The 27,063-nt window shown below is 50.4% G+C and overlaps 8 protein-coding genes across 8 annotated transcripts; 1 reads left to right on the top strand and 7 right to left on the bottom strand.

Annotated features, from left to right (window-relative positions):
- Positions 1–104: 104 nt before the first annotated feature.
- VFPPC_06660 (hypothetical protein) lies at positions 105–2,843 on the bottom strand (the record flags this gene model as incomplete). Its single annotated transcript, XM_018285654.1, has 1 exon — positions 105–2,843. One exon carries the CDS (start codon positions 2,841–2,843, stop codon positions 105–107), a length of 2,739 nt encoding a protein of 912 aa, XP_018138405.1.
- Positions 2,844–4,138: 1,295 nt separating this feature from the next.
- VFPPC_06659 (hypothetical protein) lies at positions 4,139–5,956 on the bottom strand (the record flags this gene model as incomplete). The annotated part of the gene is made up of 3 exons (XM_018285653.1): positions 4,139–4,826; positions 4,888–5,029; positions 5,719–5,956. The coding sequence occupies 3 exons, from the start codon at positions 5,954–5,956 to the stop codon at positions 4,139–4,141; spliced, it is 1,068 nt and encodes a 355-aa protein (XP_018138404.1).
- Positions 5,957–9,617: 3,661 nt separating this feature from the next.
- Positions 9,618–10,285, bottom strand: VFPPC_06657 (membrane-associating domain-containing protein; the record flags this gene model as incomplete). Its single annotated transcript, XM_018285652.1, has 3 exons — positions 9,618–9,791; positions 9,887–10,036; positions 10,139–10,285. 3 exons carry the CDS (start codon positions 10,283–10,285, stop codon positions 9,618–9,620), a joined length of 471 nt encoding a protein of 156 aa, XP_018138403.1.
- Positions 10,286–15,093: 4,808 nt separating this feature from the next.
- On the bottom strand, positions 15,094–15,468 carry VFPPC_14087 (glyoxalase-like domain-containing protein; the record flags this gene model as incomplete). Its single annotated transcript, XM_018291858.1, has 1 exon — positions 15,094–15,468. The coding sequence occupies one exon, from the start codon at positions 15,466–15,468 to the stop codon at positions 15,094–15,096; it is 375 nt and encodes a 124-aa protein (XP_018138402.1).
- Positions 15,469–16,305: 837 nt separating this feature from the next.
- Positions 16,306–17,955, top strand: VFPPC_06654 (het domain-containing protein; the record flags this gene model as incomplete). Its single annotated transcript, XM_018285651.1, has 1 exon — positions 16,306–17,955. One exon carries the CDS (start codon positions 16,306–16,308, stop codon positions 17,953–17,955), a length of 1,650 nt encoding a protein of 549 aa, XP_018138401.1.
- Positions 17,956–19,160: 1,205 nt separating this feature from the next.
- Positions 19,161–19,682, bottom strand: VFPPC_06653 (hydrophobic surface binding protein; the record flags this gene model as incomplete). The annotated part of the gene is made up of 1 exon (XM_018285650.1): positions 19,161–19,682. The coding sequence occupies one exon, from the start codon at positions 19,680–19,682 to the stop codon at positions 19,161–19,163; it is 522 nt and encodes a 173-aa protein (XP_018138400.1).
- Positions 19,683–21,522: 1,840 nt separating this feature from the next.
- On the bottom strand, positions 21,523–22,659 carry VFPPC_06652 (heterokaryon incompatibility; the record flags this gene model as incomplete). Its single annotated transcript, XM_018285649.1, has 1 exon — positions 21,523–22,659. The coding sequence occupies one exon, from the start codon at positions 22,657–22,659 to the stop codon at positions 21,523–21,525; it is 1,137 nt and encodes a 378-aa protein (XP_018138399.1).
- Positions 22,660–23,944: 1,285 nt separating this feature from the next.
- VFPPC_06651 (heterokaryon incompatibility) lies at positions 23,945–26,224 on the bottom strand (the record flags this gene model as incomplete). The annotated part of the gene is made up of 1 exon (XM_018285648.1): positions 23,945–26,224. One exon carries the CDS (start codon positions 26,222–26,224, stop codon positions 23,945–23,947), a length of 2,280 nt encoding a protein of 759 aa, XP_018138398.1.
- Between the last annotated feature and the right edge of the window lie 839 nt (positions 26,225–27,063).

Genomic DNA, 27,063 nt, shown 5'->3' on the forward strand with positions numbered 1-27,063 from the left:
TCTACCATTGTAGTTCATAACAACGGCAAAGTACGGAGTATTCGGTGTGTAATTATATACGATGGCCAGTCCAACATGTACGCTCACTCATGAGTCCAAAATTGTCATCTATAGCTCTTCTTTCCCGTAGGCCGTGTCATACCAAGCAAATCTTCTGCGTGCTTACTCCATGCCCCGCCGTTCGCGCTCGTGAAACCCGGTAAATTCTGGTCCATCTTCTTCGGTAAAGCTTGCTTCTCTCTGGGTGGTCGTACCTGGCCCGGCGCCTCGAATGGGACAATAGTTTGGGGTGCTTGGCCGGCTGCATCTTGCTTTCGCGCTGCTTTTTTCCCACGTGTCGCCGGGTTGATTATGGTGGGCTTTGAAGTAATTACCTGATCCGTAGCGGTATTCCGTTCAAGGGGAGACGCTTCTCGAACCGGTTCTGCCACAATCAATTCCGTTTTGCCTAATAGCTCTGGCTCCGGATTCACTATCGTCGAATCTTCATGAATAGTCTCTTTAAGTGGAGGGTCTGAACTCGACTTCTCGCGAACACCGCTCTCTGAGGACAAATCGCCGCCCACTTCAACATTTTTGTTCTCAGCTGGTCTTGGGGGAGCTTGAACCACCGACGTGACAAGCTCAGGCCTTCTCGTTACCGTTATTCCTGGTAGTCGGTTCGGAGCACTAGGCGGTCGGCCCACAGTCCCAATGCGCTCGGTTGCCATCGCAAATGCAGCAGGAACGAGATCTAGCTCACTAACTGGAGGTATGAAGCCAAAGATCTCTTTGCATTTCACACTTTTTCGTGCCATTCTCGTGATGCGTGGCCCTTTGGGTTCATCCGTCTTCTCCGCTGCAGGAGGAACTGATTCGCGTTTAGTTCTAGTTCGTCTCATTTGCCGAGGCGGTGGTTGATCTGAATCCTCGTCACTGGAAGAGTCAACTTCAGGGGATTCGGACTGTTGAATCTCGGTTTGGCGGCTGTACCTTTGGGGCGCATGGGCTCGTGTATCCTCGTCGGCACTCAAATCTGGTTCATTTCTCAACGTCGCCTTTGTCTTCCTTCTCACCTGCCTTGGCGACGACTCAGTTGACTCGGATTCGCTGGGGAGTTGTCGACTCGTCGATCTTTTTGGAGCTATCCTTTGCCTTTTTCGTGAGGGCTTGACTTCCTCGTCGGAATTTGACGATGTTTCTGCCTCCTCAATTAACTTTTTGTTTTGGTTTAACTTTGCACGGGGTACATCAGATTCACTCTCTGAAACAACTTCGGAAGCATCATTACGTCTCGGAGGACTTGGTTCAGGCGTAGCCGTGATGGTTTGTTCCTCGTCAGGTTCTTCGGATTCGTGACGAGGTGGCTCTTCGTCGTTCCGTTGCACTCGCACCTCCGGAGATGTCGATTCCTCCGCACCATTGTCTGGTGCAGTCTCAACGGTTCGCATGTTCGAGGTTGCCGTAGCAGAAGCGGGCTGTCTTTGAAACCCCTGTCGTCGCTCAGATATCATCAGCAGGCCTCGCCTCTGTCTGGATTTGATACGTAATTCAGTTCGCCGTTCTGGCGGTTTAGGAGGTGACGTAGTCCGCGGTAGTTCTACCGTTGGTACGTTGGCCGCAACTTTTGGTCTCCGTTCTGAATTTTTGTTGGCTGCTCTTTGAGGTTTTGCCTCTGGTGATGATTCAATGTCAATCACATTGGCTGGTGGTTCGGGTGTAGCCTTTCGTGCTGCTGCAGTTGTTGACACTTGCGCCTTCGAATGAGTTGGCGTAGTTTTCCTTGCCGCTTGTTTGTGCCCGCCAGCAGGCTTAGCTGAAGTTCGTGTTTCGCTTAATTTGGCAGCAGCCTGTAATCCCGGAGTGTTATCAAGAGTCATGTCTGGGTCTCCATTGACTATGACTGATCGCTCCTCCAGCGGCTGAGCTTCCTCAACCCTCTTCGAGGTTGAATCCGTAGGCGACTTATCCTTATCATGAACAGGTGTCAAAATCTGTCGTACCACTGGTCTTGGTCCATCATTGACGGTAGTAGAAACCGCACTCAGCGCAGTAGAATACCTCGATTTCTTCACCACCACCTTCTTCCGTCTCTCATCCACAATAACAACATCCTCATCCCCATCGGAACTCTGTCCCTTGTCCCCTTCATCCACCTTCCTTTGCAAATTCGTTCTCTCCTTCAACGCCCTCATCTTCAAAGACGCCATGGCTCCTGAACCACCCAAATTCAACCTAGCCCCAAACAGACTCTGCGCAAACCCAGCCTTGCTAGGCGGCGAAGGACTAACCCTCCTTTTCTTCGCTGGGGGTGCCCCCTCCGCCTTCCGAGCTTCAAAGGGCGAACGGTCCGATATAGCGGCCCGTCCAATCGGTCCCTGGCTGGGAACTATCGAGCTCAACGATCGGTGACTGACTTGAAAATGTGGTTGCTCCTGCGGCCGAGGTTGAGCTCCAGCTCTACTCGACTTTGGTGTCTTAGCTGCCGCCAAGTTCCTTCGCTTCTCGACCTCTCGCACGCGTTTATCCAGAATTTCCGTCAAGTCTTGCTCGCGCGATCCCACACAATCAGCTACTTGGACGATTGCAGCGCCACGATCAAGTTCCACCTCCTCGCCTTCCTCAAGACCTCCGCCCCCGTGCCAGTGTGCGTCACCGATGAAATTGCCCCTATCATCGTAGACCATAATACGCTTATTGAACGTGTGGTATTTAAGTTTTCCATCTTGCCACCGTTTCTGCTTTCGTCGGAGATCGTGCGTGAAGAGGCAGATGTAGTCGAGGACCGTTGCCGTCGTTAGAGGCTCGCCGGATGAGTTTGGTGCAGTGGAGGGGTCTACTACCCTCCTCACGGCATAAGACATGTTGCTGGATGGGACATGGCCCGCCGTAGCGGCAGCGCATGGATGAGTGGTGGATGTCTGTGATAGTGAGTCCAGGTTGAGCTGCGTTGTCGTGGGGAGACGCGTTGAGTGGTGAGGCTCTCTTCGACGCGACGCCAAATCACGTGCGACTTTGAGTTACCCTACACTTTGTGCATTTTCTCAAGTCGCTTAAAAAAGCAGAAATAAGAGTATTGATTGCAAAGAAGATGTCTCGGGGAAATTTTATACCTTTCAGAAAATTTGTGCTTTGTTTTGTGTGAACCAAAGAGCAATATGGAACCGGGTTGGTGCACCACCGGTAGGACTTCAATGTCGAGAGAGGTGAGATTTATACAAAAGGCCGGCTGAGCTGGGGTTTTCTCAACGGCGAAGAACGAGGACGCAGACTCAAATCACACCCTCCCCTTCCAAACTATGCGCTAACACGAGTTTCGAAAAATAGACCAAACTTTCGATTATTCTTGAATATGGAAAAACGCCCCATACTACGACAATTCACGCGAACAAGGCTATAGCCCCAGGCTGTAATCTGTAAACTGCCGAACAGAAGCAATAAGCCCTCCACATCACGCGTGCGGAGTGTAACCTATTTGAACACCCAGGTAGTTGAATGTGCTAAACTGCAATATTGCCGTCAACAAACACACCGGAATCCTGATGTGCCCATGTCGCCAGTCAAGCTGATTTCCAAGAGGCTTGCAAGTTGGTCCGCCAAGCGATATCGACGTCTCCCAACGCACTTCCCTAACACCTCGATACTCAGCAACATGAAAATTGAAGAATTTATGACCAACCATCGACTATAGCACTCACATCATCGCGCCACCCCAGAAAATCACCCCACTGACGCCTCAGATACCGCAGCATGCAGCTGTCGCATCTGTCACCGGGGTACTCAAATCATTCACAGCCGCTATCCCGTGCAACAATACAAAGATTCGGAAAGGGCACAGTCGGCATCACGTCAGGACTACTCATGGAACAAAGCTACCGTTAAAATCGTATGACATTGGGGACCACAGTCCTAAATCTAAGGGTATCTATGGATAATCATGAAACTTATCGTCTCGTCTCAATTTGTCCAAACTCCGTGCAAAAGTCATTGCATTGCAATGCAGTCAAACTGATAAACTATATCCGACGCCAAAAATGCTGCAAATGCGCTATGTTGTTATTCCATCACTTCAACATGGAAACTCCAGAGTATGTACGATCAAGGGAAGCCTTTGCATGCATAGTCTCCACAAACGTATGTTTTCCTAACGGCTGGTAGTTTATCCCGAACTAGGAGAGGCGAGACCGTCCTTGGAAAGCGGCGAGGGCGACTTTATTCCTCTGTCGAGATAGCCACTGCCGCTTGATTCGAGCTCCATGGGCGTGACGGGCCCAGGGCTGCCTAGAGGGTGAAGTCTTGGTGAGAGAGGCTTCTGTGACGCTGAACCTGAGAGCCAAATATCCTTGATTGGCAGTCCGTTGAGGGAGATGCTGGTTCCGGACTTGGTGGACGCTCCCAATACCATGGTGGCTTGGGCAATCATGTCTCGCTGATACTGTTGCATTTTGCGGCGCATTTCCATCTGAGGATTATCACCTCGGGATGACTCGGGCCTCAGCTGTGGTACATGCGAATCCGACTTCACGGAGGATGGGGCAGCGTCGGTGAAGGAAGTTGGTCGTAGTCGATCTGACTCAGGTTGGGGGTGTTGCTGCTCGTAGTTTGATGGATAGTATTTGCCCATCGGTAAGGGGGCGTCATGGAAGCCCGGCGCGATATAGGATGACACTGGTGTGCTTGTGTTGGCCATGGGTGAGGACATGGCGGCGTGTGAGGTTCGAGCTCGCTCAGCTTGCATGGTGATTGAGTCTGAGGTTCGCTGATGACGAGAAAGGGAAGATTCGTTGAAAAATGGATGTGGACGGTGGACTCTGCTCTTGGGGTCCTCGTGCATAGGAAAGTATCCCCTTCATATAATTAGTCATATGAGTAATGTGGGCATGAAGGACATGGTGGAATAGTACTCACCCCGGAAGATCACCTCGAGCAGACAAAGGTTCTGGAGGCGTGCAAGTAGAACCAGAACTGTTAAATTTTCTCAACTTGGGAAGTTCAATAGCGATGGGATTGCTGTTTGATCGCGAAGAGCCAACCGAGAACTCAGGGCTACCTATATAAGTGGGAAGTCGAGTTAGTCAGGTGGCACGGGTTTGTGCTTTTGTTGTAAGTGCGGTCAAGGTAATATATGGGGATCGACGCCGGGCATCGGCAGCCATGAGATGACGAGCCACCACCATCATCATTTTAACGGCCACCCGGACAAGACGGAATGGGTAAAACGTTTGACGGATCCACGGAGGCCACTGTTGTGTTGCAGCGTGACGAACGGCGCCCCCCCGTCCCATCCGTGGCCCTCATTCGCACCATTTGCAGGCCCTGTCGCACAGTGGGTGGCGCTAAGGGTACTCCAGTGGTGATGAGCGGCGCTCTGCTTTTTGCTGTACCCCGCGAAGCACTGGATGGCAGAGAAACAGTTTGTGGTGTGGTGAGGTGGTGATACGACGTGGAGATTGTTTGCGACTTGTTCCAGACGGGCTAGCCGCCAAGCCTGTCCCGTATCGTACAGCAGCGATAGCCTTGGCAACCCGAGCATTGAACCATAGGCACGCAGAAGCACTCACAGATGGAACGTATGGGTGCATGGTTGTGTGTGTAGTGGATCAAGTTGTTTTGGCGGTGCATTTGTTGGTGGTGGCCGTTGGCGGGAATAATCCAAGCTCCAAAACGTTTTGTGGCATTCTGGCGAGACACAAGGGAAAGGCCAATCAAGAAACATAGTGAAACACAATTTTTACATACCTTTGGTAGACTGTGCCCCGTCTTCTGACGTAGCTCCAAAAGCAGGAGACATGAATGGCGAGCTCGGGGCCGATGCTACCGGACGGTCGACGAAGTAGTCCGTTTGGTGTGCCGCAACGGCGCTCGGTGTCAAGGACAGGTCGGAAGAAGTGGACAAGGTCCGACCAGACATTCCTGGCCGTCGACGAGGCGAAAGAAGGGCAGAGGGCGGTTTGAATGACCTCGCAAAGCTGGCCATGATGACGGTATCGAAACACTTATTCGAGCCGGGCCGGAGATTTTTGGTCGAAGGCGTTTTTGTGGCTGAGGGGCAACGAAGAATCGTGAACAATGGTGGATGATTAATCGCTAGTCGCTTTCGTTCTTTTTCTAGAATGACCCAAAAGTGTATCCACGACGGTTCAAATGACGTCGTGGGCAAGCTATGCACACATCGAAGGCCGTGAAATTTTGTAGAAATCCAAGTTCGAGTTGCGTTGATGATGGAAGGGTGATTTTATCGGACGGACGAGGGTTGGATGCTGTGTGTGCCCGCACTGCGAGGGCCGCGATGTGGTCAATTCGAGGTGGCAGACTGGCGGTTGGATTATTGGCTGCCCAACAAGAGAATAGGGAGACAGGCACGCCCTGAATTTCTTTTCTTCCGAATATTTCTTTGCGGGGAACTTTCGTCTTAAACGGCACGCTTCGAGATGAAATGGAAATGAAGATATTTGCAAGTTGAAGATGGACGCAGAACAGAGAAGGGGACCTGATAGGCAAAGATGTTGAATGGTCAAGGCAAGCAAGGGCCGAGCCAATGATGGAGAGATTGGGTGCTCAACAAGTGACAATCAACGTCTGGTCAAGGTTGGTGGTGGCTGTGACTGGCCACTCAGCACTTGCAGACCAGGCACAGCACTCGAATGAGATCAATTGTCGAGTCTGGCCAACTATAATCTGCAGGCAATCGTACAGGCGACTGGGACGGGACCGGGTCCAGGTCTTTGGCTGCGGACTTGGACCTATTTTTTGAGTTGAGACGAACTGAGGCTCAGCAGATTTAACAAGGTTATCCTGTGCAATCACACTTGACACTTGACTGAGACTGACGAGGCAACAGGCGTGCATGACCCAAGGGCCAAGTATCTCACGCGCACAAATCTAGTCGGTGATACTTGCAGCATATAAGTGAATCATTGACCAACAGACAGAAGTCGTCGAAAAAAATAAGACCCTCCCATTACACAACACAACGCCAGTGACGAGATGTGACAGTCTGTGTCTGGCCTGGTGTCTTATTTACCCACAGACAGGACAAAATGGCCCGGCTAGGCCCACAGTTGGTCCAGGCAAGAGTCTTGGCGTTTCCATCACTTCTGTGCGCAACTTTTGAACATTGCACAAACAGCAGGACCTTTGCAAAGTGGATCTGGCCAGGGACGAAATGGACATGGACGAACTAGCACAGACGAAATGGCCGGTGGCATCAGCGTGGCATTGCTGTGGGTCATTGTTGGTGATTTACAGACGTCATATCCCGTTTTGATGGTGGATCTCGACATGGAGACCGGAGCAGAGTGTGGATGTTCATTCATGTGCCCTGAGCTGGCGGATGGTCGACGACTGTTTGGTCCAGTCTGATGGACGATTGACGTGGCTACTGTCGTTCAATTGGATGTTTTCTCTAACCCTCCTCAGTGGCAGTTTGTGGAGAAAGATCAATCCTGCTGGTGTTTCACCTTTTTGTTCACCTTTTACAGCGTTCAGAGTACCGATACACATGTTGCCCATTTGGACAATTGCTACCGCGTATGCATCCCAATCAGTCCATCCATCGCATCGCATGTTGTCAATATCACAAAGTACGTCTGGTGTCTCAGTTGATCTGTGCTTTCAGTCTGTCACCTTGCCCGCAGGTGGAGATTGCCCATTGCCTCATATTGATTGTTTGATGCCATGTACGGAGTTTCTTGCAGCAGACGACGTCAACCGACGACCGGACAGTCAGCCAAAAAGAAAGAAAAATGTTAGAGCAATGCAAAGAACGCTAGCTTTGCCACTATCAGCACAAAATATCAAGGAGATTTTCCAGACTCTACTCCGTAGTCCAAGTATACATCACAACGTGACTGGGCTTTCGTCACAATGCGGTCACTGCAGATGAAGTCACCACCGGAAGCACATTTTGCGACAAAACCGAATTTGCGGTTTGACAGCCACCCACGTTGATGGATCGTATGCATCCCTGCACCGTCAATGTTTTACATGTACGTTTGCTCATTCAGTCCCAATTGCATATTGGCCATGTCTCCGGCAGGCAACATGCATTGTTCTGCACAAGCCGCATATCTCACTGTCGAAAACAAAAAATCAATTCTGCAGAAACGTTGATATCTTCAGGGTTCATTTTGCCACACCAATCTCTGATCCATGCTCCCGCCGCACAGTGACTGGCACATTTCCCACTGCGAACAGTGAACTCTCAGCCTTGGCATGACATTGGCTTTCAATGTTCAATGTTGTCCCCTGTGTTGCCTTGGCCCGGAGCTGGTCCTTGCAGCAATCACCACGGAACATGCAGTTGGTGCTGTCATGAAACCAGACCTCATCAGCTTGAGACGCTCAGAGCACCACAGCATCAACACTCAACTTCAATTCACCCCAAAAACATCTTCATATCCAGAACATCAAAAAGCAGCACCACCAACATTGATGTCGGAGCACACCCCGCCCATCAGCGGGGGATCAACAACACTAACACCTCCCATCCACAAACACTTACCGCCAAAACAAACCAAATTCTCAATTTCCCACATTGCCACTCCAATTTCACAAACTCCCATCCGCCAAACCACACACACCCTCCACACACATCACCGCACTTGTAGATCTCAGGGACCAAACAGCCCAAGCAATCTCGCCCAAACACATCCTCAGTCGTCGACCTACATTCCCCAATTTTACTCCATATCAGCAGAAACAAGCTCAGCGGAGAATAGCAGGGAGGGAGAAACGGTGAATGCCAAGGCAGACCCACAAACCAGAAGTGGATGTCTCCAAAGTGGTGATGCTGTCATGCATAAAGGGTTTCCATCACACCCTTGCCAAAACTTCAAGACTAGATCGCTAAATGATACTGGGCCAAGTTCAAAGTTTGCGTATTTCCTTGGTCGCGACTCACTAGCCGCAGCGCCCTTGGGTAGATCGGAGCTGCGAACTCGTCGCGTCTGGCCGCCAGTTACATCATCTCCTGCGCCTCGCCACCGTATTTTACTGAGCCGCGCCAAGCGGGCGTGGTTGTGTGTGCCGTTCTGCTACCGTAATGGGCGGATCTGTTTCCTCTTGCGTAAGTGTGCATATGGGTTGATGCGGTGTTGTACATCCATATCGCTTAGATTGTTGGCCATTATTGCCAAGGCTTTGAGGAGGACGCTGGACGTTGGTGGCCAGTTTAAGTCTGGAGTATAATACCTCACATCCTGGAAAGGGAGGTCATTCAGTTTCATAGTATTGACCATCTGCAGGGATTTCTACATCAGCGTTCATACCAATTTTGTCGGGATGAGAAACAGTCCAGTCATTGAAAATAGCCGACATTGGCATTGGATTAATAAAATATTAGCATTACTAAGGTATCGGTATAAAATGAGCCTTGCTCGCGTTCCAACCTTTTCGACCGCTTCCCCTAAAGCTTCCTACCAGTTACCATGACAGTCGTACCCGTCAACATTCATATCGCTGCATTCTGAAGCTTGCAAACCCCGGGGGACCGTGACGCCAAACGCAAAAAACGGAGGGGGTATCTCGTCCAATTGTAGTCTCATCCCATCCTCTGTCGTCATATCACCCAAACAAATTCCCGCCGTCCGGGTTGACGCTTCTCCTTCGCCGTGGCGATCGTGGCACCGCATCATTACTTAAACACGAGCGCGTCCAGTAAACTGCGATCGCACATCACGGTGCCTCCACCAGTAGATGGTAGTGGCAATAGCAGAGACCAGCCAGAGCAGGGCGCTCACAAGATCTACCCAAACGGCACTCTTCATGCGCTTGATGTTGCCGTCACCCTCGGGGTTTTCGTGAATGTACAGCTGCGAAAGGTGGTGTTAGCCCAAGACGTACGTTGCTATGGGGGGAGTGCGGTCCTCAAGGAGTTGCAGCCAAGCATAGCCGGAGGGTCACCTACTGCGCCAAAGACTCCAAACAGAGTAATCCAGAGGATGAAGAGTATGGTGTTCCAAATGGCCCCAATTATGCCAGCATGGCGCAAAATGGCGGGAATGAACCAGACAACACATGTCACGGCCGACAATGAGCCCACAACAACAGCATAGACCTGTTACACGTCCCTCATTAGCTTCTCATCCATAGTCTCGTGGTAGCCTCATCATTGCCGTGTCAAGTCAGGGCGTCAACGCGTGGGAGTAGAAGCTCTTACCCATTTGGAGTCCATATACTTGTCTTGGTCGTTGGCATTATGAAGATCCTGGCCGTACAGCCCGCATACCGCGAGCGCGAGCGCAAAGCAAACGAGATGCAGGGCGGAAAAGGCAAAGTAGCCTACTGTCGTGCTGAAGAAGCCCATGATGCGCGCCACTTTCTGCAGTTTGGTTGTTTTCGAGCAATATCTTGTGCCACTTGGCTAGCAAAAGGGCCGTTGGATTGATGCAACACAAGGTGCAACCAGATGGCGAACAACACGCTTTTGCGATGCGTGCGGCGTGGTGGCAGGGGATCGGAAACTTGAGAGAGGAGATTGAATCAACGTAGAGGTCGGACGCTCAGGGACAGAGCCGTCGCGTGTGTTGTATGGAACAGCAATTTTTTAAAATGTCAGTTCATCTAATTTCCAAGGTCAAGTCGATTAGCGCCAATGACGTAAAGACCATTCTCTGCTGGTTTCGGTAAGCGCGATCCGTACCAAAACACATACCGTGCAGGCATCGCTCCTTCCCTTTGGCCCTGTTTCTCAAATCGAATCACATGATGCAAACTGGTGGCATTTTCAATTGGTCGCCATTTAACCAAGTCGGGGTAAATGGTGCCCAATCTACTCCGTATTTTGCCAAACATTGCGCTTCAGTCCAATGTCTCGATCTTGGAAAAGGAGCGGTGAGCTGTCTATTAAGAACCTGATGGTCCAGCAAGCTGCAATACCCTTTCTCTTTGCAAAAAGTCCCGAAATTTCCTTGCACATACCATGTGTGGCCTCCCAAGTCAATACCTCAGCGACGGCCACCCTGAGCTCAGTGCCTCTTTGCTGCCTCCTGGTGCCTCGCAAAGTGGGCCACGAACAACCCACTCCAACACAAGGCTAAAAGGCTAACAGACTCGAAGTGGCCAAGAGAGGAAAGCGCCTGCACTGAACGCCCCAGACTAGCCAGCCCTGTTTGTCCAGTTCAATGGAATATGGAGCGAGGTCTTCAAGAAGAGGAAGCAAGTTTGGCAAGCCACCACCGTCGACCGAGCGAAAGCTACGCCACGATCGTGGGACCCGCCCTTCGACTCTCCAAGCCAAGCTCGCGGGGCCGAGAGCATGGGCTGCCTGCCATTTCGCCTGGTAAAGCTTGTCAACTGGCGAGGCAAAGGAAGCAAATACTGGGGCTTTCGATGAAGAGATGAGGCGGGAAAACAGTGCCTTTCCACCGAAATCTCAAACTGGATAATGCTACCAATAAGGATCAACCAATTCCTACCGAGTTCTCACGCTAGCGCCGCGCCTTTGACACCGGGGCACCGTAAAACAAGCCGCCCCGTGACAGATGACTGTTGTCTGAATATGACCTTCAGCCTACCAAAATGCCCAGATTCTCAACTCATGGCGGGAGCTACCGACGCAACTCGTTGCTGAACAGAGCTTCTGAGTACAGGCAAACATATTAGCGTCCGGGCCATTTTCTGGCGGGATTAGCACCTGGTTCGCATTTGACATTTTTTGCAATGTCTGAGGTCTGAGCCTGGCACGAATCCACCGTCGCCTTGTGCAAGAGAAGTGTATTCGTTGAGGGACTCCGCCGTGTTCACCTCGAATCCACCTTTGCCTAATCGACGACACATGAAGCAAACTTGGCCCCATTCGGAGATGCCTATTGGGGGCGATTGAGTCAATGTGCCTCACAAGGCTCGAATGTTTTGTTTCCTGGATCGTTGAGTCAACGGTCATTGACCAATGATGGTTGCGAATGGCCATCTCGATAATGAGTTGGCTGTGTGGCATGTTTGGGGCCTGGTTGCCTGTGACAGCCTTGATCAAGCCTTCCTTTGTCAACTGCTCATGAGACAGCACACTGCCACCGACATGATGTGAATTACGAGGGACTCAGAATGGGGCCAGTTGCAAGGAGACTGCTTCGGTATCAGCCTTACATTTCTTGATGCCTGCGATGAATATATATAACCGTGGACTCACCTTGACCTGAGTTTGATCATTATCATTCACTTCTCACGCAATTACAACTTTGCAACTCGGCAAACAAGCAACCGCTTCCACAGAAAGGAGACTATCTACTTAGAACCGTTACATCCTCAAACACCAGCAACATGTGCGGCACCCATATGAACAACACAACCACTGGACTCGTCAACGAGTCTCGAGCAAACTACTGGCAGTGTGTATGTATCAGCGGCCTCGCGCAATCCCATTGATGTCAAGCTAACTGTGAGTAGTGCGGCTGCTCTTCTGGCTGGTTCTCCGTGTCTATGGACGTCTACTGTCCAAGCTGCCAAAGACCACGATGCGAGTTTTGCCAGTATGCCGCGAGCGGATAGTGGCATTCGACGAATGGCGACAAGAGAACGAGAACAACTACAAGAACTGGGCATGGTTAGCTACAGGATCCAGATGGACCGTTGTTATCCAAGTTGATGGAATTGTTATGACATTTGGTCATTGTACACTATTTGAATGACGGCACGGATCATGGTTTATGGATTATGGGTTATGGGCATTTTACAGGGCAAGCAAGCATCATATAGAGGAAAGACTTAGACGACAGCAATGTTGGGTTGAATTCAACTACTTTTCTTTTTTTATCTTTCTCCCCAAGAATGTATCTGGTGTTGAGTTTCGCGAAGTGCCGGTCCGTCAATTGACTGAGATTGAAGCTGCAGCCTAAAATGCGACCAGCAATTGAGTCAAAGTCAATCCCCCACATTGGAGAGGCACCCCGCAAATTGCCAAACAAACAAGGCGAAGAACACAAAGGCAACCCCAGGCATGCACGCCCAACTATTAATACATACTGTACTAAAAAGTATAAATATTAAAATAAATACGAGTGACAGCTTGACAGCAGTGGTGGTTTTGGAGTGGGTAACCCATTTTGCTGCCTTGTCATGAAGCTTCAAAAGCTGGAGGGATAGGCAACCACATTGTTGGTATTCGCCTCGTCTTGGCGGCCCTTTCTGGAGCCAAGTGCTGTGGCGGTGCGAGCAGGAGAGTGAAACAAGGATGCTGCATATTTCAGCCCTACCGTGGTGCTTGCCGTTATGCCCGATTTCCGATGCTGTTTGGCAGCGTGTGATTCTACCACGGAGGTTTCGGTATCGTTATGCCCGAGGTTGTGTGGTCACCGAAATCCAAGAGGGTATGGTAGGTTTAGTTGGGCCATGCTTGTGAAGGCGAGAAACAGGATTCTGATGGTGGTTCATTCGTCATACAGAATGGGGGTTTCTTCTAAGTGAGGGTTCTCGACAGACATTGAACGTGGAGGACTGAAGCCTCATTTCTTGAATTCACGGTGACATGTAGGAAGCTTGCCGCAAACTGTCACCGAGGAAGTAATCTATATCCGGTTCACACTATCTCACTCCGCACACAAAAATAGCATCTGCTATGTAGCAAGCAAGCATGGTAGGGCTGAGAGCGGACACAGCGGAACAACAGCCGCCACGCCAAGTACACCATCCCCCACAGGAGACACACCCAAACTTGATGGTGTAAAGCAAATCGTCTCAGTAAACTGACGAACCACCCGGTGTGCTCTAAACCTTACAAAAGACACGCACCGTTGCCGCCAGAGCATTCGGATCATCCTTGCACTCATTCTGCTTCACAAAGCCCATGTTGGGAGAGCAAGTCCGTCTTGAGCTGAGCCAAAAGCCGGTCATGTCAACGCCCTTGTAGCTAACTATACGGGGTTGTGGCGGCAAGCGCAGGCAAAAGTCGCTGCAGTGGGAGTTGTCGAGGAGTATTGGCTTGCCCCTGCAGCCGAGTTGTGTGTAGCCGTAGAGGTTGCCGAGTGCTACGGGGAGGAGGGCGAGACTTAGAATAGCTTTCATTTTGTCTGTCTTGAGTTAGTTGTGCCGTGGGGTTGACTGGCTACATATGTAGAAGCTTACTATAGGGAGGGCAATGGAAGTAGCTGGGGGAGGAGACTTTGTTAAATAAGTTCAGAGAATGAAGATTTACTGACATGATCTCACTGCTGGAAGGGAAGATCTGCTCACTATTTATACATGGATTGATAAACTGCAATGTAATTTTGGCTATTGTCACGACAGTGTGTGAACAAGGCATCTGTTGTACGAGTCTATACGGTCGGCGACAACGGTGTAAGCAATCGGGATGATTGCACCAGTAAGACGACGAGGCAGTTTCTAAGCTTCACACATCATAAAATTGAATAAGGTTACATTTCAGCTATATGTGCAGTTTTATGGCTAAACTTGAAGTAAATGGTTTATGGTTATGTCTAGCTGCTTGAATTCAGCCTGACATACACGACACAATACGAGAACCCTGGTCGTTGGGGTTTGCACTTCTTTAGTGACTCGGATTTGGACCGAAAGAATATTAGAGTACCGCTGATGTGCAATGATGCATAGCAAGGACTTTTGTAATGGGTTGCAGTTTGGAATCTTCCCGCATGGTAAGGGATCTAGATCTTCCAGGCGACATTTCGCGCCATTTCCGTCAGTCAACATGGGCAGGTGTACAGTCCGCTCACAACGCTTCAAATTTTGACGACTTAACTTACCTGTTGTATTGAAGCGGAAATAGCAAGCAAATAAGGTGCAGGAGCAATATTACCTTGTGAAATTTTATTACATTGGTCTCTGTTGTCACTAACGGAGCATCTCATGCCGTCTAGCAACTGAATGTTCTCGCTGTAAGTAACGTTTTGCAGGCTTATCCGCTTCAGGATGCATCGTAATGATGGTTTGAGGTGGTTTATTTAAGGCAGACGATTTGCCTACATAGGATAGGGCTGTGCGGAATAAATCCCGCCATTATTCACATATGTAAACAGTCATGCATTTTCCGATATCACGCATGCACCTATCACCAGTAAGAACCAGGTGCAGAGACCAAGCTGAAAGCACCGTATACGTTGGTTTGGAAACGAAGCTTCATTTGCCAATTAAAGACCTGAGAAGTACAACGCAACCTAGTTACTTCCCATCCTCACAGAATATAAGCGTATTCCCAAACGGGTCAAGAACAACCACTTCCTTGGACCCCTCCACTGGTCCATCATCAAGTCCAGGCCTCATGTAGCGGTACTTTTTGGCCGCCAACTCTGCGTGATAGTCTGCAAGATTGGTGGTGTTTATGCGGACTCTAACACCTGGGCTGCCGTCGCCATGGTGCTCGCTGAGGTGCAAAATGACGCTCCCTTTGGATATCTGGCGGTACAGCGGGGCGTTGTCGTCGAAGCGATGCTCCCAGTCGGTTTTGAAGCCGAGGTAGTCGAGGTAGAATTCGTTGGCTTTGGGGAGGTCAAAGATGCGGAGGATGGGGGTGACGGTGTGGAATTCTGGGGCCATTGTGGGTGAAACTGAGGTATATAGATTGAGATGTCGAATGTGTTTGATGGGTTTGAGTTTGGGAGCGGGAGTGGTTGATTAATTGACTTGATGTTGGGTCAAGTGTGATGTGGTCAAGTGGATGCGTGAATGGGCTGGTGTTGACTGTGTGAGAGTTGGCACAGAAGTAAATGGTTAAGTGTGTTGGAGAAAAGAAATACGGCCAGGCAGCAACGGAAGGGGCAAAGACATGAGTTACTGAATCTGTTGATACTTGTCTGCGAAGACCATTACCAAGCATTTATTTGTTTCGCAATAGTACCATGTTTATCGTACCGCTTTGATCTGTGGGCGTCGATGACGCAGTAAAACGTCCATATTCGTTCGTTTCAGCATGGCCGTTGAATTGGAAAGGGAACATGAGAAAAATTTGAAGAATGTAAAGAAATAGGCTAAAACAAAAAGGACATTCGGAATCTAATTGAGCACAGGTGATAGTACTATTTTTTGGTCATCTCATCCCAAGCATTGGGGGCATTGCGAAATGCGGCAAGACCTCGGCTCTGACAGACAAGTTATCGTGACTCCCTGGTCTCTCATCCTCAACCTAACATGGACCAGAACAACTTGACCCAACTCTCACCAGCACCCTCAGCCAATTGCCAAATAGCTCCATGTGAGCATTGTTTCATCTTCCCCTCACCAATTGATGAATTCTGTATGCTGGCCAGGTTCAAAACCCCCCACGATCAACGAACAAAACCAGACTTGGCAATCCCACCCATCGAGACTCACCCGTCCCATCGCCATCAAATATCATGACACCAGTCCACCTGCAGATAAGCATGCACCCTCAAAATGCGATTAATCAACGTCAAAACGCTCGAGATTGAGATCTTTGCCGAATCTACAGTTCCCGACTATGCAATTCTATCACATACGTGGGAGGACGAAGAGGTCTCCTACCAAGACATGAGTCAACCAGGAGCATCCGAAAAGCAAGGATTTCGAAAACTGCAACAAGCATGTCGACTGGCCTCGGAGCAACAATTAGGATATGTCTGGGCTGATACCTGCTGCATCGACAAGACAAGCAGCGCAGAGCTATCAGAAGCAATCAACTCCATGTTCCACTGGTATCGAAGCGCCGTCGTCTGCTTTGTCTATCTCAGCGACTTGAGTAGCCTTGACCACGACCAAGGACCCAATTACGAGGACCTAAAAAGCTGCCGATGGTTCACCAGGGGTTGGACCTTGCAGGAATTAATTGCCCCTGCCACAATTCAGTTTTACGACAAAAACTGGACTTGTGTGGGAACAAAGCAGACTCTAGATGACCCCCTTCACCTGATTACCAAAATCGACAAAAATGTGCTTCAAGATGGTCGTCGAATCACGCAATTCTCAGTCGCAAAGAAGATGACGTGGGCGTCAGGCCGGCAAACCACCAGAATCGAAGATATGGCATACTGCCTGTTAGGAATCCTTGATGTCAATATGCCACTGCTTTACGGCGAGAGAGAAAAGGCGTTTCAACGTTTGCAGGAAGAAATAGTCAGGTCAACACATGACATGACCATATTTTCATGGAAGACGGAAGATACCTCCGTGCTATACTCTGGGCTCTTTGCCACATCACCCAGCCAATTCATCGTGCACCCCAACATGGAGCACTTTTCATCGACAGCTAATCAAGAGCAAGCCGAGTTCTCCGTCACCAACAAGGGGATCAAACTGTCGTCCAGACTAGTAAAGAGCCCCGAATCTCCACTGCATTACATTCTCCCTCTCCCGCCCTTCGACTCCGGACCCTTCACCAAAATAACGGGCATCTACCTCCAACAATACAGCGCAAATTCCTTCGTCCGAGCAAATCCCCATCGTTTATATGAATCTCGAATGGGGCTGCGGCCACTTGTAACCCAAGAGCGTGTACTGTATGCCCTCAAGGCTGTAGACGACAATCTACATGAGTCTATATCAGCACCATCTTCCTTTCTCATCGACTTTCAACTCGACAACCACATGCAGATACGTAAAGTCGTACCTGATTCTTTATGGGATCGACACCACCGACGGAGACTGTTTGTGCCGCCCTCGGGTTCTCGGCAAGCAGTTGTTTTTGTGGAAATAGGTCCAAGGGAAAACACACCTGCATTCAGTGTACAGAGACTCAGGACACAGAGGAGGATGAACTGCATGCTTCTCCTTTCGTTTGTGGACGGCGCCACCGTCAGCTGTGACTACGTGCTGTTGGATAAGTCACGCCATGGCGAGCTGTTTATCCAAAATGTGGAGTCTTTGACTGAGGCGAGGAGCATACTCATGTTTAGCTGGAAGGGAAAGGACGACTTTCGGGTGAACATGTGCGAGGAGAGAGAATGGTCTTTGGGGAAGCGGCGGTTCGAGACTTCATTGGGCCCTGGTGAGGACACTCGGAGTCCGTTGATTCTACGATTATTTGAAAGGGTTTCACGGGGTGGTCCTGGAACTTGTTTCTGCATGTAGTTGGATTGCTTGTATAGGTACCCCTTGCCAACGCGTCTATTCTTTAACGGTGTTATGTGCCAAATGCCTGCTCGCCACCCAACTTGTCACTATTTGCCAAGCATGGCTAACATATCAAAGAACATGAGAGCTAGGTCATTTGGCTACGGAAAGGGAACGCCCTCGCTAATGCAGAGAGATGTTCCGAGTTATATACCTCATGGCAAAACTATGGCTTCCGCACGGCCGCAGTGCTTGCATAGGCGGTCCAAATGAGAGGCGGCCAAACATGGTCATAAGAGTTTGCTGCTTGACCTGTACGAGTATTTCCGTGTTCCTAAATGCACCAACAATTTCGATCGCCCTATGTTCTACAGATATTATATAACTTATGCAATTGTAGACGCGGACTTACCCTGTACACTATGGGCCTGAGAGTTTTTGATCAAAGTCAAATTCTGTAGATAGCTCCAGCTACTGGATCGGAAGACTCAAACATTTCAAGCCTGTTCATCCAAGTACCGACAGCCAGAAAGCCTGACAATATTGCCGACTGAACTTGAAGGAAGACTTCTCCTTACACATCGGATAGAGACACTTTGAGGACCACTTCCACGGCTTAATTGGCCAGGTCTCTGAAGCCCAGTGCCGAGTTCGGATTGTCGTACATAAGGCAATCACAAGAAGCAATAGTAAAATTTCAGTGTGTGGCGTCAGGGTAATTGTCATGGGAGCATGAAAAGCGTTGTCATTCTATTGACTGCACCATGCCTCTATAGGCTGGCTCGTCCATGCGTCTTTAGAACCCCCTCGCAGCCGAGAAGGCAGCGCCACACCGAAGCAAGGAAGTACAAAGTGCTGCTGATTGTGGTGGAAGAACAGCCGAAAGTGTTAGTTTGTCCGGTACAGATCCTGGGAATGACGCCACTTTTGCGGGTGGCTTACTCTGACAAACTGCCAGAAGTTCTTCTGCCTAATCATCACTTACACACCCCAATCACGAACCACGCTGAACATGTTTGCTTACATGGTATCACAGTGTGTGTGCAGCAGATGCTTTAACAACAGTCTCAAATTCGCTATCTAGACATATGTGCATGGGCTAATCTGACGTCCAATCAACCATTCATATATACTTTTCTCGCTTGCCTAACAGCTGTGCCAATGGTGTGATTCACACCGCCCCCAATGGTTCAAAGATGATAACATCTTCCTAACGAAAAAACTTAAGAGAAGAAAGCAATGGCGTCGTCAAAGTCAGCATCAATCTTGGCCTGAATAGCCTGAGCCTGAGCGACAAGATTGGCGGGCGTTCCAGCAATAAGAGCAGCACCGAGGGCATCAGTGTCAGACTTGAGCGAGGTCAAGCTGCTCTTGACAGTGCCGGTCAGGCCATCAGCATCAAACTTGGCCTTCTTGGACTTCAGGGCGGAGAGGGAGCCCACAATGGTGGGCTCAAGAGTGCCGGTGATGTAGGCAATGATGTCGAGGGCATCGGCCTCGCTCACGACGCCGGCGTTCTGGGCATCAGTGGTGGCCTTCTTGATGTCCTTGGTGACTTGCTGCTGGGCGTTGATGATGGGGAGGGCGTTGAGGACGCCGCCGTTGTAGTTGTTGACGGCGGTGGTGACCTTGGCGGTGTCAGTGTTGATGGTCTGGAGGTCGGCCTTGACGAGGGCGGCGTCACGCTTGATGACGGAGCCGGTGACGGCGACGGCAAGGAAGAGGAGGTTCTTGACGGAGAGCATTTTGGGCGGTTGTTTTAAAGTTTGAGAGTAAACTGAAAGAAGATGTGATTTACGGTTGCAATGGGTTGTGTTTGATGAAGCTGATTGATGCAGAATCTGGGAACGGGGTGGGTTGTTGGTCAGATTTTATACTTGGATCTGCTGATGATTGTATGAGACAATGTTGACATGCTCACTCGTCCTATACGCAGTTACCATCACGAGAGAATAGCAAAGTTTGCTTGTGAAGCCTCGGCGAAAAGCGTATATGTCGTACTATGCTTGACGAATAATATAGTCTCCTTGCGTCATTCACCTCTGTGAGAAAGTAAGGTACGCGCCCTGGGTTGGTTCCGCACAAACCCATCGCACCAGTGTGGTTACACGACATATAGTTACCCCATAGTTTCATATACAACCGGCACCTTGGCAACTTCCCTTCAAGGCATGGCCATGGGCGTCCTAGCCACTCGCAGCTATGTTTCGTCTAGGGAAAGGTTTCAACGGTACCAGATCTCAACACCTTGCGCATTGAAGCCTATACTATGCCCTACTATACGATACTAACTCGTACTATACGCGCCCTAGTATTTACCCTTCTGATACCGAGGCAGGGGACATGCCTGTTGGCCCAACGTCAGGCACCGGCCTTGTTTCCTCGTAGGATCTCACGAAAAACATAATGGAAATCGGGAGTGTAAGCCGCCACGATAGATTCTGGGGGAGGGGCAAAATCAAGGACACACGGTACAAAAGTATCCTCGCGGCGTAAAGGATTTAACCGGGCTCACGACGGACCACACAGCACCTCGCTAAGGTGGTGCGTGTGGGTGGAAGGGGACAAAAAGCAGGGTTGCAAATAAGCTGATGCTGCGTTCCGTAAGAAATCTGTCCATGGCGGCAATTGTTGTGCCGGGAGATTATGGTCCCGTGGTCAAATCAAGATGCCACAGTCGACGACTCACGCAAACTGCCCTTGCTTGCTGCAAGTATTATGTATATCATGTATGAGTTCTGTGTATCCAGCACAAGACAGAAAGAAGACCCTTGGAATTCTACCCAATTGCAAGGATTGCCCCTCTTCCCCGCTGTTTAGGCATTTTGCAATTTTGCTTTGCGTTTGGGTGAAATTGGGCAAAGATCAGCACATTGTGTCTCTTGATCCCGCCAGTCCTAAAACGTAGCCAAGCTCCGGACCAAGTATATGCTCGGCCGAGGGCGCTTAGTAGCTTACAAAAAACCTGGGGCAGACGAGTCCATCGCGGAGAGTATCCGTGCGCCCCAATTCGAACATCATTCAGCTTTCCTTTTTTCGTTGCAGGATTCCGGTGGCCGTGGACGGTTTTGGGCTGAAGGGCGCTAGTTACGGTGGGAATCGGGAAATCTAGGCCGGCAGGAAATAGTGTCACAGGATGGGCATTCTACGTAATATGCGTAATTGACGTGACTGCATGTATGTTGCTGGGTTGTGTGAGACTGGTGAAAATAGTCCGGCATCATGACCCGGTCAAGCGGACGTGGTATCAAAAGAGGTCACACCATGATTTGTTTGAGACTCTTTGTTGTTTATCCTGCACGACATGTACGCATTCACATGCAAGAGGGGCCGTTTCACGCAAAGTTTCACGCAAAGTATACCTTGGAAATCGTAATAGTATTTATTTTTACCTGTGACATGCCACTCATGATGTCGTGACACGGTAACATTACCAAACTTGAATTATAGAAAGCGGCACAAAGTGGCCTGATAAAATATATAGGTATGGAGTTAAAAGACCAAAAGGGTCGTGATTCCAAGGCGTCATAACAGGTCAATTTAATTATTCCATCCTCATCGTTGCCAACGCAGTCAATTTAGCGTTTACAGAGCAACACCCACAATACCGGCGATAGCAGCAATGGCTAAAGCGACGGGGATTTCTCCCCGAGAAGCGCCAGCAACAACGGGAGAGCTGGGAGTAGGGTTACCGCCATTGCCTCCGTTGCCTCCATTGCCACCGGTTGGGACTGGGACAAGAGTAGTGGGCTCAGGTCCAGATCCAGATCCAGAAGTCTCACCAGGGGGGCATCCAGGGCATCCAGCACCGCCGGTAGGCTGGGAACCCGAACCGCCAGTAGGCTGAGATCCGGAGCCGCCAGTGGGCTGGGAACCAGATCCTCCCGTGGTGCAAGGAACAGTCTCGGTCACGGGGACTTCGACAGTGGTGGTCTTGTCACAAGGCTCAGATCCGGTAGCGGTAGCAGAACCGGAGTGAGTCTTGGTCTTGGAACCGGTCTCAGTGCAAGGCTCGCTGGTGCCGGTGGCAGTGCCAGAGGTCTTGGTACCGGTAGCAGTTCCGGAAGAGGTACCAGTCTGAGAACCAGAAGAGGTGCCGGTAGCAGTTCCAGTAGCAGAAGTAGTAGTGGTGGTGACAGGAGGCTCAGAGGTAGACGAAGTAGCTGAAGTGGTCGAGGTAGAAGACTGAGAGGTAGTAGTCGAGGTAGCAGCACACTTGACGTCCTTGAAGGCAGCGGCACCATCAGCCAGACTCTGCAAGATAGGAGCAGAGATCTGAGCGGCAATATCCTTCAGCGCGTCAGGAACCTTGGCGACCAGAGCATCAGAGAAGGCCTTGGAGTCAGTACCCTGCTCCACGAGCTGAGGGTAGACTTCGCAACCACGACCAGAGTCAGAGAAGATTTGCTTCTTGGCGATGAGAGCAGAGACAGTCTGGTTGACGACGTCAATCAAGGCGCTCAGAGGTGGGACAAGCTGGAAAGCTTCATCCTGAGACAGAGGAGGCGAGGCATTAGCATCAACAACACCCTTCTTGATGTTGGTGACGACAGTTTCCGACGCAGCGATCAAGGCATCAGCCTGGGCAGCACCCTGAAACTTGTTGACCTGATCCTGAAGAGCTGTGACGCTGGTGACGATGGCAGCAACATCGGCCGCCAGAACATCACCCTGGCGTTTGACAAGAGCCAAAGCCCCGGTGGCGAAGAGGAGAAACTTCATTATACAAGCGGGAGGGTATAGTGTAATGCAGATAGATGCAGGGCAAAAAACCAAAAACCAAGTCAAACGAATGGCGTTTCTGAACGAGTGTAGCCAAGTCTCCAAACCGAGTGCGCAAGACAACCGATTTCAAACTCAAAACGTCGCGATGGGCAAAAAGAGGGATTTCCAGAATGCGACGAAGATCGGCGCGTACTGTATATATTTTTAAAATCTGCGGGAGGGACAACGCTTCCCGTGTCTCGCTCTCCTCTGCATGAAGGTAAAATTAAACCAACTCTACCAATAACAAGACTCGACGCCGGTGCCCATCACAAGCCATTTTCTACCTTCTCGCCTCTGACAAGCCCGAGGTTGTCATTGTCATCTCACCAATCCGGGGGGACTAGCCACACTATCGACTGCAAGAACCAGGGCTTTCTGAGGCTAAGATTCCTTCGGGTGGTGGTACAAACCGCACCAACATTGCCCAACTTGGCCCAACATGTTGTCGACGAGCCGCTTTGACAAGGGCCTTTCTCCTTGCTGACGGGCCAAAGTCCTCATGCAACACCACACTCTTCATCCCGCATTACCCCTGATTGGATCGTGGCTTTTCCATGGCGTGGTTCTTGTTCAACCCCACGACCATGGCTTTGCAGGTGGAGCTAACCTGATGAAGAGTTTGTCCGGGGTTGCTTGCCGACCAGCCCGGATCGTCTATACCCTGAAGAGACGTGAAATGCGACTGGGCAGTTGGGAAGTGACATTTCCCACTGCTACCTGTACCCGGTTGGGAGAGGAAAGCGTTGGCCTCCTGTTGGTGTTGGCAGTTTCTGGTATGAACGGCTTACTCTTAACTTGGAAGCGAGACTGCTTTGTCGTTTATACTAACCCTCCAAGGAACTTTCCGAGCCACGAGCTTCGCAAGGGCCAGTTCTCGCTTGTTCTCCTTCTTCCTGAGGATCAATGCCTCCACACAACATACGCCACGGCGCTTTCGGCGACTCTTTGTCACCAACATTCCCCAGGATTTGGCGTCTTCACAATAACGCCTCATTTTAATATCCTGTTTACAACCGTAATGATAGCCCCGCCACATCTGTCAGTAACACCAACGTGCGGCCGGGCTTGCATTAGGAAGCCTTTGCAGTCTACACGTGCAGGGTGGCAAAAGTCAACCGGGAACCATCACTTACTGCTGCTCAAACCATGCGAGAAGGGTTACGTTCATTGTAACATCGATAAGCTCAAAGATCTCATATCCTTGCCTGTAAAAGGATTGTTTATGAAGAATACAAATCATTCACCGCAGCGTAAAATCCCGTTCGGCATTGGCTCCCAACGCTTCGCCATTCATGATGCCATCGCAGTACACCTCGCCCCGATACTCCCACAACTCGTCTTTCGTCCCTACCACCCTCCTTATTAAATGCGGCGTAGTGCCCCCATGAAACACCGTGACTGCATCTCCTGGCTTCATTTCCGGCGGTCCCATGCCAACGTACCCTGTCCGCGTGAGATAGAGCCGCCGCCCGACGAGCTTGAGAATGTTGTTTGCAAAGGTGCCCATGTCCTCTCTGATCTCCATTCTACCGTCGAGACCGTGCTTTGTGAATGTCTCCTCGTCAATGCGCAGGTTTACTTTGGCATATCGACGCCGTAGTCGAACATAACACTGCGCCCAACGTATTCGAGCCGACGCGACACACATTCCGATTACGTCCTCGACGACGTCCTTTAAAGCATCGCGCAGTACAAATGCTGCTGATATGGGATCCTGTGCGCAGACTCGCAACGCATCCATCTCCGGCGGTGGGATAAAATACCACGGGGTGATGCCAAGGGTTCGATATATTCGGGTAATGCTCCACGCTGCAGCCTTGACATCAGAGTCCAACAGGCGTTTTCCTACAAGGGAATGCTGGCTGTGAACGGTTTCAAGTCTATCAATGCCAGCTTGTGTACCCAGTCGATTGGTAAATTGCTGATAACTTATACCAGAGCAACAAACTCGCTGAACCTGGAGAGCTAACGAGCGCTCATCAGCCGGTGACCCTTCTCCGCTTCGTATCTCATAAGCGTCACGCGCAAACTGCGCTGCTTCGTCGAATACACGCTTCGACCAGCGATAATCAGGAGCTCTTTGGAACATGTAATCGACATCGTCGCGATACGTCCGCTCACCAACAGATGCAACCTCGTCCACCATGACTCCACGGATGGTCAACTCCCCGGTCTTGTGATTTACTTTAAACAAGCCGTTGTCCTTGGACCCTCCGGCGGTGAATAACGCTTCCAACATTGACGTATACCCGATAGGAAGCTTCAGCGGCATTTTCCAATCCGGGACCCAGGACGGCAGTCCCGTGGTCTTCCTCCCGGCCTGAGTGTAAAGCAGCACATCGACATTATCCTCCAGCAACAGGGTGGCTACTTCTGTATATACCCTCGGGACACCTGCCTCCGGATTCAGGGCGTTGTACCGAACATGGATTCGTTGTCGAAGAGGGTCGTCCTCTGCCATGAGCCCCAAAAGGCCGAATATTCTATCTTGGGGGAGACTTGCCCCAATCTTCTTATTGACATCGTTGACATTATACTTCAATACAAGGTCGTAGAGACTTTGCCTAATCCCCGTCTGGTGAATGGCCTTGCGTTCTTGGAAGACACGGTTGAATCCATCGCCCTTTGCGAAGATGCCGTCTCGTCGGTGGAGTTCCGCCTGTGTTATGGGTTCCCTTACGTGCCTAACCCAGTGTGTGTTGTATATGTTGTAGAATAATTTGCCCCCGCGGAAGCAATCGAAGCATAATGACTGGTTGCCACAAACGAAGATGACCTCTGGGGGCAAACATGCCTCTTGGATGGTCCAAAGACGGTTGAACCACGAGCGGTCCAGGACGTCGATGAAGCCATCCAAGGGGTACTGATCACCTCGCAGCCTGAGAAGCTCCAGAATGTCATCTCGGTCTTCCTTTTGATGCCCGGTTACTTGGATCGAAGAATCCATGACTGCGTCAAACACTTGCATGAATGTGGCGACACGAGGACCCATGACTCTGCTTAGAACTCCTTCATTACTGAGCTCGCGGGTATACTTGAACCATTCGTCGGAACCACGCGTCGCCGTCCCTAACCATACAATGGTGCGGTTGCAGCTGGAGTAAATGTGCCGCATGAGCCTCACTTGATGCGCCTTTTCGTTGTCATCGCCACCTTGGCCCTTGGATGCCTGGTTAATACATATTTGATCCACGAAGAGCGGCAGCTCTGTGACTTTGCTCTCAAGTAAATGCAAGAGGGCTAATTCCAGCGGACGCGTTATCCAGAGACGGTAAGATTTGCCTCCATCTTCCACGATGATCGGTCGATTGGGTTTGCTTTTGCCCCAGGAATACGAAAGAGCGTCGTATTTGCATGATGCTTTACCGTTGGCGTCGATCTCGGCATCAATTAATTCGATTCTCACTGTGCCGTAGCAGCCTGGGATGAGGGGTGGTTTCGGCGGCAAAAGCCGGAGGAGACGAAATGTTTGGCGAGACAAGTCAAGAGGAGTGTATGTTAATGGTTCTGGGCCTAACATTGTCAAGATCAGAGAGTTCAGCCTGCATTTCGTAAGAAACTACGTGAGAGTAAGTTCACCAGTAAATCAAGCTGGAAGTCAGTGTTTCTATGTTTCCCAATCTCAACAGCCCTGGAAGGAAAGCCTCGAACGCCTCAGCCGCAAATCAATATTGTGTTAGTGCCCAATCGATGGTGGCTTGTGGTGGGATATGATCCACACTCTAGCAAAAGTTGATGGCGCCACCCGCGCTGGTTAAGCTTATATACTTGGAAACTGTATAAACTTGTGCGTGGCTGTTGGCAACCTCAAGATGGAGGCGAAAGTCCTGAACACCTATCCGATGGGAGATGGGGCTTGCCAGCACGGTGTCATGCATTCTACAAATTGCATTTGGAACATGCTTTACCAACTGCATTTTGACGGCCCTGCCGAACCGGGAGCGGACCCGGACTTGCTTGCACATGTCTCCGTGGTCTGAGTCCGCGTCTTGGTTCCGATCCTAGTCCCGTTCATCGTCGGTACATTGCCGTTTGCCGGCGCGTTCTCGGCTTGCCTTCTCCGAAAATCCTGAAGACGAAACACCATCCTGTTCTTGGGGAAATGGTTCAAATCACCGCAGTCGATACAATTGGGAGAAAGGCACAAAAGTTAGAATCCCCAGGGTCTGCGGCATGGGCTTGGCCACCTAGGTCATGGGAAGAAGCCCCGAGCTCTAGAGGTTACTGCTTTTGTGCATGAATCAGAAGGGCGCTCTCGACGAGATCAAACTTGGCAGCTCTGGCTCCAGCCGTTTATTTACATGCGAGCACAGTGAGTGTTCATACGGCTTGGAACTCGCACCCCGCCACTCCTATCCA

Source organism: Pochonia chlamydosporia (assembly GCF_001653235.2).
Source record: "Pochonia chlamydosporia 170 chromosome Unknown PCv3seq00008, whole genome shotgun sequence".
NCBI lineage: Eukaryota > Fungi > Ascomycota > Sordariomycetes > Hypocreales > Clavicipitaceae > Pochonia > Pochonia chlamydosporia.